Source organism: Felis catus, chromosome D4 (assembly GCF_018350175.1).
Source record: "Felis catus isolate Fca126 chromosome D4, F.catus_Fca126_mat1.0, whole genome shotgun sequence".
Lineage (NCBI taxonomy): Eukaryota > Metazoa > Chordata > Mammalia > Carnivora > Felidae > Felis > Felis catus.
Window position 1 is genome coordinate 18,533,760 of NC_058380.1, and position 15,729 is coordinate 18,549,488.

A 15,729-nucleotide genomic window follows, 5' to 3' on the forward strand; every position below is an offset into this window, starting at 1 on the left:
GATTCAGTTGGGCCTTCATATTTTCTATTGTAATTTAATTCAAAGTGCACTTCATAGGGGCACCTGGGTGGCTCAGTCGGTTAAGCGTCCGACTTCAGCTCAGGTCTTGATCTCACGGTTCATGGGTTCGAGCCCTGCATGCGGCTCCGTGCTGACAGCTCAGAGCCTGGAGCCTGCTTCGGATTCTGTGCCTCCCTCTCTCTCTGCCCCTCCCCCACTTGTGCTCTGTCTCTCTCTCCCTCTCTCTGAAAAATAAATAAAGGTAAAAAAATAAAAAAAAATTAGAACTCTCTGCCAATCACAGCAGTGTGGGGAAACAGATGGGTATGAAATATTTTCCTTTGACTTGAAGACTAACAGGCCACAATCTATCATACAGCAGCATAAAATGAGTTATAGAATATATTGTGACATTAAAATCTTGGTCTAGTCTTGAAAGTGAATGACAAAACGCACCCCATCGTGCGGCCACACTTACACCTACACGCACGCGTGTACGTTGGGAGCAAATGCGCCGGGGCCCCGCCCACACGTCCTCACACCTTCTGTGGCCGTGTGCCCCGGCATGATGCCCAACCACGAAAGCCCACTCTGGGGGGGATTAACAGCCCCCGGGACTGAGCAGCCCCCAACGGTCCAGTGGCATGCTGGTGAATATTTAACAACCAACAGCGAAGCTTGATCTGTAGCGTTTGTTCATCCCCGTGGTGGCAATACTCCCACCAGGGCTGATTTCCAGCTGCCAACCCAAAATAATCCAATTCACAAAACTCCTGAGTTTTAACAACTGGCCCCTGGAGCTTGGATGAGCAAGTTCTAACACACTTGGGATCTAACACACATGGGATAACACTGAGGGGCAATTCCTCTCTCTTTCCCCGGGCTCCCCCCGCGGGGTGACGGTACGGCTTCCCACAGAGCTAACCTGCCCCATAAACCCCTCCGTCCCCTCTCAGTGCTTCTCGGATTCCTCTCCAAAACAAACTGCTTTGCCTCTGGCTCTGTCCCCGGGGGATTCCAAACTGAGGGAGAAAGCTTTGCCTGGGGCTGGCCTGGTCACTCGCCAGCTATGTGCGTGATGACCAGAAAGCAAAGCCGCCCTTCTGTGCCTCAGTGTTCACATCTGGAAACTGGGGGTAATACCTGTCAGGATTGTCATGAAGACTCATATAATCCGTGCCAAGTTATTCCAGCATCCGTGAATTATATCTGTCTCTCATCAGGATGAAACAACTGAGCCAGGAAATCCACTGTCTTGATAAAGCTTCGATTTAGAGAATAATTTTATCTGCTTAGCTGTCTTCGCTCTTTCTTTTTCTTTCTAAAATTAATTGATTTGTGAAATCCCGTTGTACTTGACGTTGCTCCTGCCACATTGCTCAGAATAGAACCTTCTCGGCACAGGGATTTCATGTAATGAGGCATCCGGGGTGCATGTTAGACGCGTGAATTACCCATACATGCAGACGCAAAGGCCCCAGAGGTGAGTCTGCGGTACGGGCTGCCTGCTTCCAGGCGAGTCAACATCACGTGCCTGACAATCTTCCACAAGCACGGACAGTAGGGAAGAAAACAAAGGCGCTGGCAACGTGCCATCCCCGAAACCATCCCTACTCAGGCGCTGTGACAGAGCTGGGGGACAGAGTCACTCACCCTGAGCGCTGAATTGGGTCTCCTGCAGGACGTTGATGATGTCCTCTCTCGGAGGCAAGCTGGGAAATTTTTCTTCCAGGATAGAGAGAATTTCTTCCTGCTTCTCTGAGATCTTCTCGGATTCCATGGTCATCCACTTGAAAAGGATGCTACCTAAAAGACATGAATGAAAACGGCCTTTCACTTTCCAGCCAAGCCAGGATGGGAGCCAGGAAAATCCATGTTTTCTGGCTTGTCTATCCATACTTCCGCTTTCAGTTTCTTGTCTGGACCAGAGGCCTCCATGGAGCAGCTTTCAAGAGGCAGGTGTTAGAAAACGCTTCAGATACTGTCTGCCCCGCCTCTCTGATCGCCAGGTATTAATCTCTGCAACGTAACAGCCTATTGCACACTTCGTAGGACAGAGTTTATGGGTAAAGGAACAAAATGGATAGCTTTCCCCACCCACACAAACCTACAAAAATGATATTCATGTTTTTATCATTTCAGAATGGAATTTAATGGCAAACTCTTTTAAAATATTAATATTATTTACTATTTCCCTTTAATATTCCCTTTTTTTAAATTTTTTTATTTTTTTATTTATTTTATTTTTTTGGGGGGACAGAGAGAGACAGAGCATGAACGGGGGAGGGGCAGAGAGAGAGGGAGACACAGAATCGGAAACAGGCTCCAGGCTCTGAGCGGTCAGCACAGAGCCCGATGCAGGGCTCGAACTCACGGACCGCGAGATCATGACCTGAGCCGAAGTCGGACGCTCAACCGACCAAGCCACCCAGGCGCCCCTAATATTCCCTTTAAGAGACCACAGAGGAGACTGCTTCCACTCATCACATTACAGGGCTCACATATGAACTTCTTCCTTTTAACAATTCAAGGACTGCATAGTCTGTCAGCAGGAAAGGAATTGGACAAGGTGGTGAATCTGGAGCCCATTCTCAATCTCCCAAGAACCACACACTTCTTCGAAGTTACTGTTATCCATTTATAAGAATTCACAAGCTGGGGGTAAATGACAGGCCTCCATTACACAGTAATTTGCCAACAGGAATGACCTTCCTCTGACAAACTTCTGGAATTTTCTGTGCACAATCTCACCATGAAAAGGAGGATTTGCCACTTGTCACATCCCCTTCCCCTGTATCTTGATCCGGGCTAACCTGGAGCCACGGGGGAGAGAAAAGTTTTACTTATGATGAATGACGAAACTCTCTAAAAGTCGCCACACCTGTTGATTAATCAAGGTGTCACCATCTCTCCCAACATGGGGCTCGAACTCATGACCCTGAGATCAAGAGCCACCTGTTCCACTGAGCCAGCCAGGTGCCCCACCACTTGCCCATTTTAAAACAGAAATAATACTGCTTTCCCAGCTTGCAAAGTTATATTGAGAATCAATGAATGCAAATATCATAATAACAGTAAATATGCCAAATATATTTAAAGCATTTCATTCCTTCCTTCCTTCCTTCCTTCCTTCCTTCCTTCCTTCCTTCCTTCAACAAAGAAGCACTTGCTATGGGCAGGGCACAATGCTAAATGCAATGATTCAAGACTGAGATACAGACATTCATGCCCCTTGAAGCTCATAGTCGTTTAGGGGCTACAAATAAGTAAACACATACAATTCCAACATTAGAGGGACGAGGAATATCACTGGAGGAATACACAGTACTCTAGATCTAGACCAGAATCTAGAAGTCACAAAAAGCTTTGTAGAGAGAGTTAACCTTGGCTGAGACTTGACGGATAACTTAATGTAAAGGAAAAGTAAGAAGATCATGGTCACGTAGACCATGTGCAAAGGCACTGAGGTGGGAGAGGCTCTGGAGGGATTCTTACAAAACGTAAATGTGAGGGGCACCTGGGTGGCTCAGTCGGTTAAGCATCCAACTCTTGATTTCAGCTCAGAGCGTGATCTCACGGGTGGTGGGACTGAGCCCCGTGTTGGACACTGCACTTACAGTGAGAAGCCTGCTTGGGATTCTCTCTCCCTCTCTCTCTCTCTCTGCCCCTCACCCATCCCTCCCTTTCTCTCTCACTCAAAAATAAATAAATACACGTTAAAAAAAGAATCCCTCTGGCTACCAAGCAGAGAATGAATCAGACAAAGCATACCAGGAGAATTAGAAGGCTGTTTTAGATGAGTGTCAGGGAAGAAGCAGTCCACAGGCGGAGAAGTGGACAGATTCAAGATAAATTATCATTTAAAGGTGGGGAGCAGCCAGCTGGATTCTTCGGTCTGACAATTTCTGGCACAGAATCCAAAACATACAGGTGGCTTTTCCACTCTGTTGAGGCAACGGTGAGTCTGAATTTCAAAAAAGACCCTCATCTGCTTCTGGCTCTGATAAACTACTTGTACCAAGAACAAGGAGAAAAGCTAGATAAAAGACCAAAAAAAAAAAATGACACTAAAATATATTTTAAAAGATCTGTGATGACATCAGGCAGTTACCCAGGTGACTATCTTAAAAGTGAAGATCCTGGAGAGAAGGAAAGCGCGAAGGGGTGATGCCCACGCTTGGTGTTGTTCGTCCTCTCTGGGTATTTGTTAATTTAGAAGTTGTAGCTAATGAGATAAGAAGATTCACAGACCTAACAATAGTTTCACAGGGATAGGGAGGCAAAAATTGAGGTTTAGGGCTCTCTGCAGAGAAGGAGTCTCGGGTTAAATAACCCAGGTTTGGAGAGGAGGCCCCTGGAGAGCCATACCCTGGGAAAGAGTTTGGAGAAAAATGATCCGCAGGGTGAGTCTGGTCCACCACCAGATTTTCTCAATAAAGTTTTGGTGGAATACAACCACACTTATTAACGTTCCTTATGGATGTTTTTGTGCTATAATGATGGTGTGAGTAGTTGCAACAGAGACTGTAGGCCTGCAAAGCCTAAAATATTTACTGCTTGACTTTACGCCGATAAAAGTTTGCTGACCTCTACCACAGCCAAAGGATGAAGCAAGAATAGATTAGTCCTCAAGACGACGCAAGTCCTGATTTGAGTCAGCTCAAACACAAAATAGATGAAGTTTCTCTGACATTCTTCTGTTTACCCCTGGTGCCGGAAGCCTGTCCCCTCTGGAGCAAACAAATCTCATCATCCATCGCTTCACTGTCTCTACACCTTTCATGTATGCTGTTCAGCAATCAGTGACAAATTACCAGGCATTAAAAAAAATATATATGATCAAATGACTGAAAAGTTCAGGGGGAAAAAAAAAACTCATGAGAGAAGGAATGGAAACAGAACTAGAGGGAATTTTTAAAAAGGAGCTGGAGAATTACAGTAGAGAATTAGAATCTATAAATAAAATATGCAAAAGAAATTTTTAAACTGCAAGTTTAATCATTGAATGTAAGAACTCAAAAAAAAAAAAAATAGGCATGCCTGGGTGGCTCAGTTGGTTGAGTGTCTGACTTTGGCTCAGGTCTTGATCTCACAGTTCGTGGGTTCCGGCCCCGCGTCGGGCTCTGTGCTGACAGCTCAGAGCCTGGAGCCTGCTTCGGATTTTGTGTGTGTGTCTCTCTCTGACCCTCCCCTGCTTGCGCTCTGTCTCTCTCTCTCAAAAAATAAAATAAAGGGGCGCCTGGGTGGCTCAGTCAGTTGAGCGTCCGACTTCAGCTCAGGTCACAATCTTGCAGTTGGTGCGATCGAGCCCTGCATTAGGCTCTGTGCTGACAGCTCAGAGCCTGGAGCCTGCTTCTGATTCTGTGTGGGTGTCTCTCTCTCTCTCTCTACCCCTCCCCTGTTCATGCTCGGTCTCTCGCCCTCAAAATAAAATAAGCATTTAAAAACTAAATAAGTAAAATAAAAAGTTTTTAAAAACGTATAAAAAGAACTCAAAAAATATGTTCCATGACAGATGAGATCCACTGAGAAGATTAGTAAATTGGAAACTAAGTCAGAAGAAAATCTCCATGCTGAAGTATGGAGAGACTAAAGGGATGAAAAATCTACAGATGAGCATAAGAGACCCAGGGAACATGGAGAAAAGGCCTGACATACATGCAATGGAAGTTTCCCTTGGAGGAGAGAAAAACGGGACTAAGATTATATTTAAAAAGGCAACAGCCAATCACCTTTCAAAATTAATGAAAGCTATTACTCCACAGTATTTGTGTTCAACTATGAACCCAAATCAGGATAAACACAAAGAAAAAGACCTCTAGCCATATGACACTAAAACTGCTAAAAATTACAGAGAATAGAAATTTGAAATCAATCAGAAAAAGACAACATGACTGTCAAAGGTACAACAATAAAAGGGAGAGCTGACCTCCCCCAAAATGATGAAAGTCAGAAGACAATGGAATTGTCTGCAAAGTACGGACAGAAAATAATTGCCAATCTAAATTTCTGTACTGAGTGAACACATGAAAAAAATGAAGGCAAAATAAAGACGTTTCCAGAAAAATAAACTGAAATGGTCTGCCAAGAGAAAACCCACACTGAAAGCAAGTAGGAGCAGAAGAAAACCATTATATGTGGAAGCAAAGAAATGAAGGAAGAAAAGAGGCATACTGGAGAGCGAGCATACGTGGATGAGAATAAATCAATGTTCATGGCATAAAATAATTGCAATATCTTATGGAGTTTTAAATTTATGCGTGATTAAAATACATTCCAGTGGCAACAAATTGCAGAAGGGACCAAGTAGAGGTAAATCGCTCTACAGTTCTTGGATTGTCAGGAAAGTGATCAAAATATCAATGTATACGAAATTAGAATTGTATGTTATAACACGTATGTAACCACTAAAATAGCTTTCTTAAATAACTGATATCTCACAAACCAATGGGGGGGAAATGTAATAGCAAAAATACTTTAATATAATAGGAGTAAAGAAATAAGGAAACGGAAGAAACGTGAGACAAGTTGAAAACAAACAGCAAAGGGGCGCCTGGGTGGCTCAGTCGGTTGAGCGTCCAACTTCAGCTCGGGTCATGATCTCACGGTTCGTGAGTTCGAGCCCCGCGTCGGGCTCTGTGCTGACAGCTCGAGGCTTGGAGCCTGGAGCCTGCTTCGGGTTCTGTGTCTCCCTTTCCCTCTGCCCCTCCGCCTCTCACACCTCTCACACTCTGTCTCTCTCTCTCTCTCTCAAAAATAAATATATTTTTTTTAAAGACAAAATTATCAAACTGAATTTTAAAAGCCATAATAGCAATATCCTGTTTTGACTTATGCCTTGGGGTGCCCGGGTGGCTCGGTCAGTTAAGTGGCTGACTTTGTAAAAGCACACCTGAGATATGGTGAAATATGTTGAGATATGTGGAAAGGCTGAAAGCAAAAAAGTAGAAAAGATGGAACAATTGTATGATATATTAATTGGGGACAAAGTAGACTAAAGTTCCCTAAGAACCGGTAGGGAAAAAAGTCTGTAAAGATGTAGAATATTTGAGCAACAGGAGTAGCAAAGTTGACCAAACTGGCGGGTATTAAACACTGTCATCAACAATGGCAGACTAGACGTTCTTGTTTAGCACAAAGTTAACCCAAACTGACCATCTGTTGAGGCATAAATCAAGTCTTTTTTAATTTTTTTAATGTTTACTTTTGAGAGACGGGGCGGGGGGGTGGGGAGGAAGGGTGGAGAAAGAGGGGGACACAGAATCCAAAGCGGGCTCCAGGCTCTGAACTGTCAACACAGAGCCCAACGCGAGGTTCGGACCCATGAACTGTGAAATCATGACCTAAGCTGAAGTCGGCCACCTAACTGATCAGGCAACCCAGGTGCCTCAAGTCTTAACAAATTTCAAAAAATTGCAACCACAGAGTTACCATCTATGGCCACCATAACAGTCTGAAAATCAGTAATAGAACAAAACTAGAAAATTCCCAAATATTAGAAAATTAAACAACACACTTCTTTTTTTTTTTTTAATGTTTATTTTATTTTTGAAAGAGAGAACGTGCAAGCAGGGGAGGGGCAGAGAGAGAGGGACACACAGAATCCAAAGCAGGCTCCAGGCTCTGAGCTGTCAGCACAGAGCCGGACGTGGGGCTGGAACTCATGAGCCGTGAGATCATGACCTGGGTCAAAGTTGACGCTTAACTGACTGAGCCACCCAGGCGCCCTAAACAATGCATTTCTAAATAACTCATCGTAAAAGAAGAAATCACAACATATTTGTAATATATTTTAATTGAATGATAATGAAAATATGACATTTAAGTGTGTGGGATGTAACCGAAGCTATGCTCTGAGGAAAAAAACCTTTAAAAGCATCAGATAGATGTTAGGGGTGCCTGGGTGGCTCAGTTGGTTAAGCACTAGACTCTTGGTTTTGGCTCAGGTCATGGTCTCATAGTTTGTGAGTTCGAGCCTCAAAATGGGCTCCACACTGATAGCACTGAGTTTGCTTGGGATTCTTTCTCTCTCTCTCTCTCTCTCTCTCTCTATCTCTAACTTAAAAAAAATTTTTTTAAAAAGCATCAGATGTTAAAAAAAACAGCAAATTTAACAAAAACATGTCAAAGGAAGGATATAATAAAAATATAAGTGTATTTATATATAAATACAATATAATAGTTATATAATATATAATAATATAATATGTAATATAAATTTTGCAATTTGCATAAAAATATAGTTTTTTAACTGTTTAAGAAAAAAAAGAGAAGAGCGAGAGAAGGGCATAATTTACCAAAATGAGGAATGAGACAGTAACATACTACAGATTCTCCTAATACTAAGAGATAAGAACAAACTGTAATAGATTATAAAATTCGTCCGAAAATACTCCTGAATAAGTGCTGCTGAATAATACTTCTGAATACTTCTGAAAAAAAAAAAAAACCCTCAACTTGTGAAACCTGGCAGGAAAGAAATTTAAAATCTAGATGGTTTTGTATCTGCATAAAAATTAGTCCCATTTCAGGGCACCTGGCTAGCTCAGTCGGTGGAGTGTGTGACTCTCCATTTCAGGGTTGTGAGTTCAAGTGCCCATATTGGGCGTAGAGTTTACTTAATAAAAATAAAATTTTTTTTAATGAATCCATTACACTTACTATCCATTGTTCCGAACTTCTAAGAGATACACTAATTTTATACAAACTCTTCCAAAGAATAGAAAGAGAGAACACTTCCCAATTTATTTTCTTTCAGAACCTAGCATAATCTCAATACCAATATCCAACAGGGACATCACAAGAGCAGAATTAAAGGCAAGTCTCTTAAATAAGCATAGCAAAAAAAACCCCAAACCAAACAAAAAACTTTTTAAACTAGTCCCAAACCAAATTAGCAATATATTAGACGTTATTACGTAGTCACCAGGTAGGGATTTCCTAGGAATTAAAGGACAAATTAACATTCAAAAATCAACCAATATAATTCAGCATATTAACAGAAGAGAATATCATCTGACCATCTCAGGAGATGTCAAGTAGTAAAACTATCTAAAATCCAGGATTTAATCATTATATAAAATCTCAGCCAAGTGGGAATGGAACACAACTGCCTTAATTTGATGAAGGACATTTATAAGAAGCAAATAAAAAAAGTAAACCTTGTATTTAACTGTGAAATACTGAAAGCCTTCCACCTCAAATCAGGAACGAGACACCTGCTATTTCTATCCATCACTGCACCCTGGCCAGAGCAATGAGACAAGCAAAACAAGTAAAAGGTATAAGGAAAGGAAAAGCATATCTAAAAACTGTCTTTCCTCACAGATGATATGTTTGTGTATATAAAAAACTCAAAAGAACCTACAAATGAGCTTGACATTGTAAGTAAACTTAGCAAGGGCGCTTGGTACCACTTTAATAACACAAAATCTCCCGTATTTCTATAAACCATCACAATTAGAGAATTGGATTTAAAAATTAAAAAAAAACTGTAATAGCATCAAAATGTAAGATCCTTAAGAATAAATTTCACAAAAACGCCCCTGTCTCACAGTCGAACTAAGAATCATCTTTTTTTTTTTTTTTTGATTTGGGGATCTTAATTTTAAAATACATACAATAGAAAGCAGTATTCAGAAAGCAGCATTGCACTAAACAAAGTCCTACAGAATAAGTCAATGAAAGAGACTTCCAACATTGGTTTATGAGTCTGACATGAAAATGCAAAACACGACATACTAATGTAGGTGGGAAAAAAATAACTCAAAATCTTTCTCACCAACAACTCCGAGTTGTTTTTACTGCAAAGGAATGGTTATGGCCCAGCTTTATTCAAGGGATTCACCGATAGCAAATTTTTCTATTTCACATTAAAGACCCATTTACATACATGCTTAACTAAATATCAATGTCAGGCCATATAAGCAGCCAAAGGCACCTCGTGGCAAAATCAAACCTGTTTTTGGAGTAAGAGTTGATTTAACTTCCAGCAAATTCTGCAGAACTAAAAAAAAAAAAATATTTAAACCCATACACATATACCCAACAGTGTCACAGCTATTCACAGGCCAGGGGGGTTTAACAAGAAGCAACAAAGAAAGCAATTATAATAAAATTATAACAAACATTTCATTCCCTTAGAAAAAAATCAACCACAATGTGCTTTGTTCAAAAGAATGGCAAAGCGAAGGACCTTTTGCCAAAAGCAATCGCAGTACATTAATATTAAACATGATCTAATGAAGTCAGAAGTGGTTTGGGGAAAACATTCACCACAGTAAAGGCATATTCTGCATGATAAATTCTTAGCAGAAAAGAAGGGATTCAAACCCCTTTCCTTGTTTCACTTGGGATTGATTCTTTTTTATACTGAAACAAAAAAAAATTAAGGAATGAATAACGGGGGGGGGGGAGAAGAAAGGAGAAAAAAACAGATAGAAAATACAACTTCGTTTGCAGTTTTGCCTGAAAAGGGATAATACAAAAGAAGCCTATTATTCTAGTGCTTAATAATCTTATCGATTTAAAACATGTGAATTTAAGAACGAGGCTTATCTTGGCATGGCATAAGAACTCGGAGGTTGAGGAATTGTTCTGGTTTTATATCTAGCAAAAAAAAAAAAAAGTAATTTCTTTCCTGTACCCACCACACAGATCTTCCCTCTTCCTGAGCAAAACAGGATGGATGAAATTCCCTTTGGACTCTGTAACCATTTTGGGAGACAGATGATTCACTGGGAGACATGATTCCCTCTTTGGGCAGGAGAGGAAAAAAAAAAAAAAAAGAAAAGAAAAAATCTGGCTCTGTTCCTTTCTCATCTGACCTCCTTAAAAGGATCTTTTTTGAAGCTGTTAATCCAGGCTACTAAAATAGCAAGCAACTATTCTTTATTGAAGTTCAAATGGCATTGCCAATAGAAAGGAGAGACTGCGTTTTCTTGAAAACCTAGGACATAGGTTTTCTGCGTCCTACGCGATGAACAATTGCCATCATTTGGTTTGCTATACGTAGTGAGGCTCTGTCAAGGTCTTATACAAATAAATGTGACAGGCCTTTCGGTGGGGGGAAGCGTGGTCTTAATGGAAACCTGACTGGTAATCAGTGGCTGCAGTCTTATCATTGCCAGCTGGTTCCCAGAAACACACACGCACGCACACACGCGCGTGTGCACACACACACAAATGCACACGCACACAAATCCCCAATGCGATGATTCAGCAATTTAATGCAGCTTACATTTGGCAATACTCCTCCAGTGCACACCTCTGGGGAAATTAAAGAACACGGACTGAGGATTCTGGCAGGTCCATAATCGTTTGTTTTTGGCAAACACTCAGGGCATAGCCCAGCACCAACTTTAGGCCACTCTGACTGCATCCAGTGACTTTTAGAAAGACGCAGACTGCAGCTTGTTTGAAAACGATACCGAAAAGGTCATAGAAGCAGAGAAGAGGAAGGGAAAGAAAGGAAGAGCAGAAAGAGCCGACAAGGAAAGGCAGAAGGGGAGAAAAAAATAAAATAAAATAAAGAACCACAACAGAAGAAACAGATGTGGGGTGGGGGAGACGAGTAAAATCTCACTTCCAAAAGCCAGGGTCATTTAGGATCCCATCCGAACAAGCACATTCTCTTCGTAGACGAATAACTTCTTACACAAATAATTGCAAAGTAACCTGTGGAAGTAAATCTGTGTCTTTCCAGATAAAAGCGATACTAACGATCTGTATCTTGCAATCTCAAAGTTTGAGGTATGTCTTCTTAAAAGAGCACAGCAAGACCTAGCTTTTGTAAGAAGTAGTCATTTAAGGAAATGCAAATTATGTCAACTTCATTAAATCAACATCTGAACACACACTGGCCGGTGAGTGAGTCACCTGTAACTGTCCCGCCAGGGCAGGGCCCGGAGGGTACATTGTTAAAGAAGCACAGCAGGTTATTTCTACCTAGGCAACAGGATACCTGCTTCTAATTGGTATATAAATGATCTTTTAACAACATCCATTATAACCAGGTTCTACCTCAATATTCTAATACAATGTTCTCCCACAAGGTAAACACTGTGATATATATATATATATATATAAATATGTAATTAATATCTTTATAATCAATATATTTAATATTTAATATGTATATTTATATTAAATTAAGATATAATTATACAAGTCTATGGTTAATGTATAATTAATTATATTTAATATTTAATAATAATTAATATATTTAATGTAAATGTATATGTGTTTCTACAGCAGTAAGTATAAGACTATAAAAGAGTCCAATATGATTGAATTTAAATACTTCCTGTATTTAGAGAAAAAGCGCAACCTGTAGACTAAAGAAATTTAGAATGGAAAATGAGGTTGCTAGTCTTAATGGTGAAGTTGATTAAAACAACACCAATACACCAACTGGAGAGTTGAAACTATCAGACACACGGCACCCAGTTCCTGTGTAAACCGTTACTTCATATGACTGAGGATGTCGATGACATTATTAGGGGTATTTTCCGGAAAACTGATGTACGGAAAAAATTCTCAGATTTTTTTTAAATGAGGAACTGGCATATGTATTTGTTTTAGTAACGATATAATTACAGTGAATTTGATTTCGATTTTTTCGTTGGCTCCAAGAAGCTCCTACACCAAGTTTTGGACTGAATACAATTTTTACAACTTTTATTCCTTTCTCAATATGTTGTTTTGTTTTTCTGGACTCTTTTTTCCTTGTTTTATTATATGCGCGTGCATTTTTGTAAACAACTTCAAATATTCTATGGGAGAAGGAAGGACCTGAGTAATAAATGGAAAAATGACAGATGACCGACTTCTGCAAATAGTACATTTGATAGAAATGTAAAGATCTAATAACAATGAGAGCATATGCTATATGATTCCATTTACATAACATGCAAAGCAGGCAAAACCAATCCGTGGTGTTATGGGTACATCCGGAAGGAGTAAAACTATTAAGGAAAGCGAGGAACCGTGGGTCATAAAAATGAGATTGCCGGTTACCTTTAATGAGGGACTGAGGAGTGATGGGAAGGAGCACAAAGAGGTCTTTTTATTCAATTTCTTTACCTGGGGAATTGTTAAAAGGTTGTTCCTTTTGTGATAATACTCTGAGCTTTTTATATTTATGTTTTGTCTTCCTTTCTGTATATGTAGTATACTCCACAAAAGGATTAAAATTATATATATAATTATATACATATATATATATGTAGACAAACAAAAGATGAATAAAAACAAAGGCTTGCAAAGAACAGAATAAGTTCTACCAGGATTTCTAAAAACTAAATAAAAATAAGAAGAGGGTTCATTACTGGAAAGGACAATGTCCAAATTCTGGGCGTTAAGAATGTTGGAGGGATGGGCAGGAAGAAATGGATGTTACTCTTTCACAGAACTACCTAAATCAACACATTCACAAAAAGGAAAGTTACAGGGGTGCCTGGGAGACCCCGTCGGTTAAATGGCTGACTCTTGATTTCAGCTCAGGTCACGATCTCACGGTTCATGGAATCGAGCCCCACATCGGGCTCCGCGCTGACGGCGGGGGGGCCTGGTTGGGATTCTCTCTCCCTCCCCCCACCGCCCACATCTCTCTCTCTCAAAATAAACGTTAAAAAAGTAGAAAGTATATACACAATGGTGCACAATGCCTCTTACGACCGTACTTCCTGAGGCTCTGCTACGTGGCAGACACTATTCCGGGCGGCAGAGACACATCAGGGGAGCAGTGAACAAAACACATTAGGTCTCCTTTCTCATGAAGCTTGCATTCCGGAGCGAGGGAGCAAAAGGGAGGAAGAAAGCCGTGATAGACAGAAAGATTAGGAGACAGACAGAAATAAGCATTCCAGAAGGAAGGCACAGCTTGTATAGATCCTCAAGAGGGGAAAGAGTTTGGCGTATCTGAAAAAGCCCCTGTCCCTGGAACACGCGACGGGAAAAGAAAGGGTGAAACGCACGAGAGGATATCAGAGCAGGCAGGGGAGATGTCATGTTGCAGACTGCGGGGCTTGGGGATGGTGATTGGGTTTTGACTGTGATGGATTTTGACTTTCAGAAGATTGATGTGGCCGGTTCACACTTGCCAAAGGCCGTTCTGACTGCTTCGTAGACAATGGATTTCATGGAGGAAAGAGGGCAACACTCAGGCCGCCATTGCATTAGTGGAGGAGAGGCAGAATTGCAGTTCCAACTGCATTACTAGCAGCGATGGTGGGAAAGTGGATGGATTCAGGCTATGTTGCAGACAGAGTCAACAGGACTGGCTAATGGATCAATGTGGGAGGAAAGGTAAAGGAAAGAATCAAACATAACGCCTCGCCTGTGGCTTGAGTAACGGGTGGTGGGTTGGCGGGGCCTTTTCCGGACACGGGGAAACCGGGATAAAAGCAGGCTTGGAGGTACTGGGAACTGACGGGGTCCATCACAGCTGTGTCAAGGTGGTGGTGCTAGTGAAACATGCATGCGAAGATGTCACACGGGCACCGGAGATGAACCTGGAATGTTAAAGAGAGATCTAAAATCGCAGAACGAGGGGCGCCTGGGTGGCTCAGTCGGTTGAGCGTCCGACTTCAGCTCAGGTCACGATCTCACGGTTCGTGAGTTCGAGCCCCGCGTCGGGCTCTGGGCTGATGGCTCAGAGCCTGAAGCCTGCTTCCGATTCTGTGTCTCCCTCTCTCTCTGCCCCTCCCCCGTTCATGCTTTGTCTCTCTCTGTCCCAAAAATAAATAAACGTTAAAAAAATTTTAATAAAATCGCAGAACGAAATGAGGTCACTCAAGGATAGTGTATAGACAAGAAACAGACTCCTAACTCTAGAGAACAAACTGACGGTTGCCTGAGGGGAGGGGTGGGCAATAGGTGAAAAAGGTGATGGGGATTAAGCAGTGCACCTGTTGTAAGGAGCACCGGGTGACAAATGGAAGCGACGAATCACAATATTGTACACCTGAAACTGATATTATGCTGGATGTTAACTAACGGGAACTTAAAGAGAAGCTTTAGAAAAAAGGATGATATACAGAAAAAATGTCCCAGGATGAAGTTCGAGGGCGCTGCCATATTTCAAGGTTGAGCAGAAGAGAAGGAGTTTACCAAGCAAGGCTAAGGAAGAGTAGGCCCGACCTCTTGCACGTTAAGGAACACTCTGAAAATTACCATGTTTTCTCCAGCCTAGTGGGCTAAGAGGCATACTGAGGGTCCTCTCCAAGGATGAGGAGATCAATATCCTGACTCAACTGAAACCCATTTACAGCACACCACGGTGCCTCAGCATGGTGTGTTCTAGGATATGACCACAGGAATGAAAGGCAAAGAATAATCAAATTGACCAAGTATTTTTTTCATGCTAAATTAAGGGGGGGTTTAGTATAAAGTTTATAATAATATACCCTCCAAAGAGGTCTAATTAGGATATTTTTAAAGACTCTTCCAAGTCTCAGCCATAAATATTTAGTCTCACGACATCTGGAAACAGTTTTCAAAATTCTTGATGGCAAGGTGCGCGTAGAAATTTTATGTTCCTTCAAGATGTACAAGAACGCATAAATACATTCTAGAAATGTGTGTCAAGTTAATGGTTATTTTGAGCACCCCAAAATATAAAATAACATCTTAGCTGTGTATAGAGACAACCTTTTGGAAAGAGAACTATCCATGTTATGAAAATAAGGAATGCTAACATTATTTATAGACACGTCAAAAACCTCCCAT

The 15,729-nt window shown here is 41.2% G+C and overlaps 1 protein-coding gene across 9 annotated transcripts in view; it reads right to left on the reverse strand.

Annotated features, from left to right (window-relative positions):
• PRUNE2 (prune homolog 2 with BCH domain) overlaps nt 1-15,729 on the reverse strand; it is a 276,216-nt gene that overhangs the window by 188,787 nt on the left and 71,700 nt on the right. For all 9 annotated transcript variants that reach the window (XM_019815787.3, XM_045043727.1, XM_019815782.2 and 6 more), the window contains exon 5: nt 1,654-1,806. In XM_019815787.3, the coding sequence (XP_019671346.2) occupies nt 1,654-1,806 (153 nt within the window). The remainder of the gene's footprint in view (nt 1-1,653; nt 1,807-15,729) is intronic.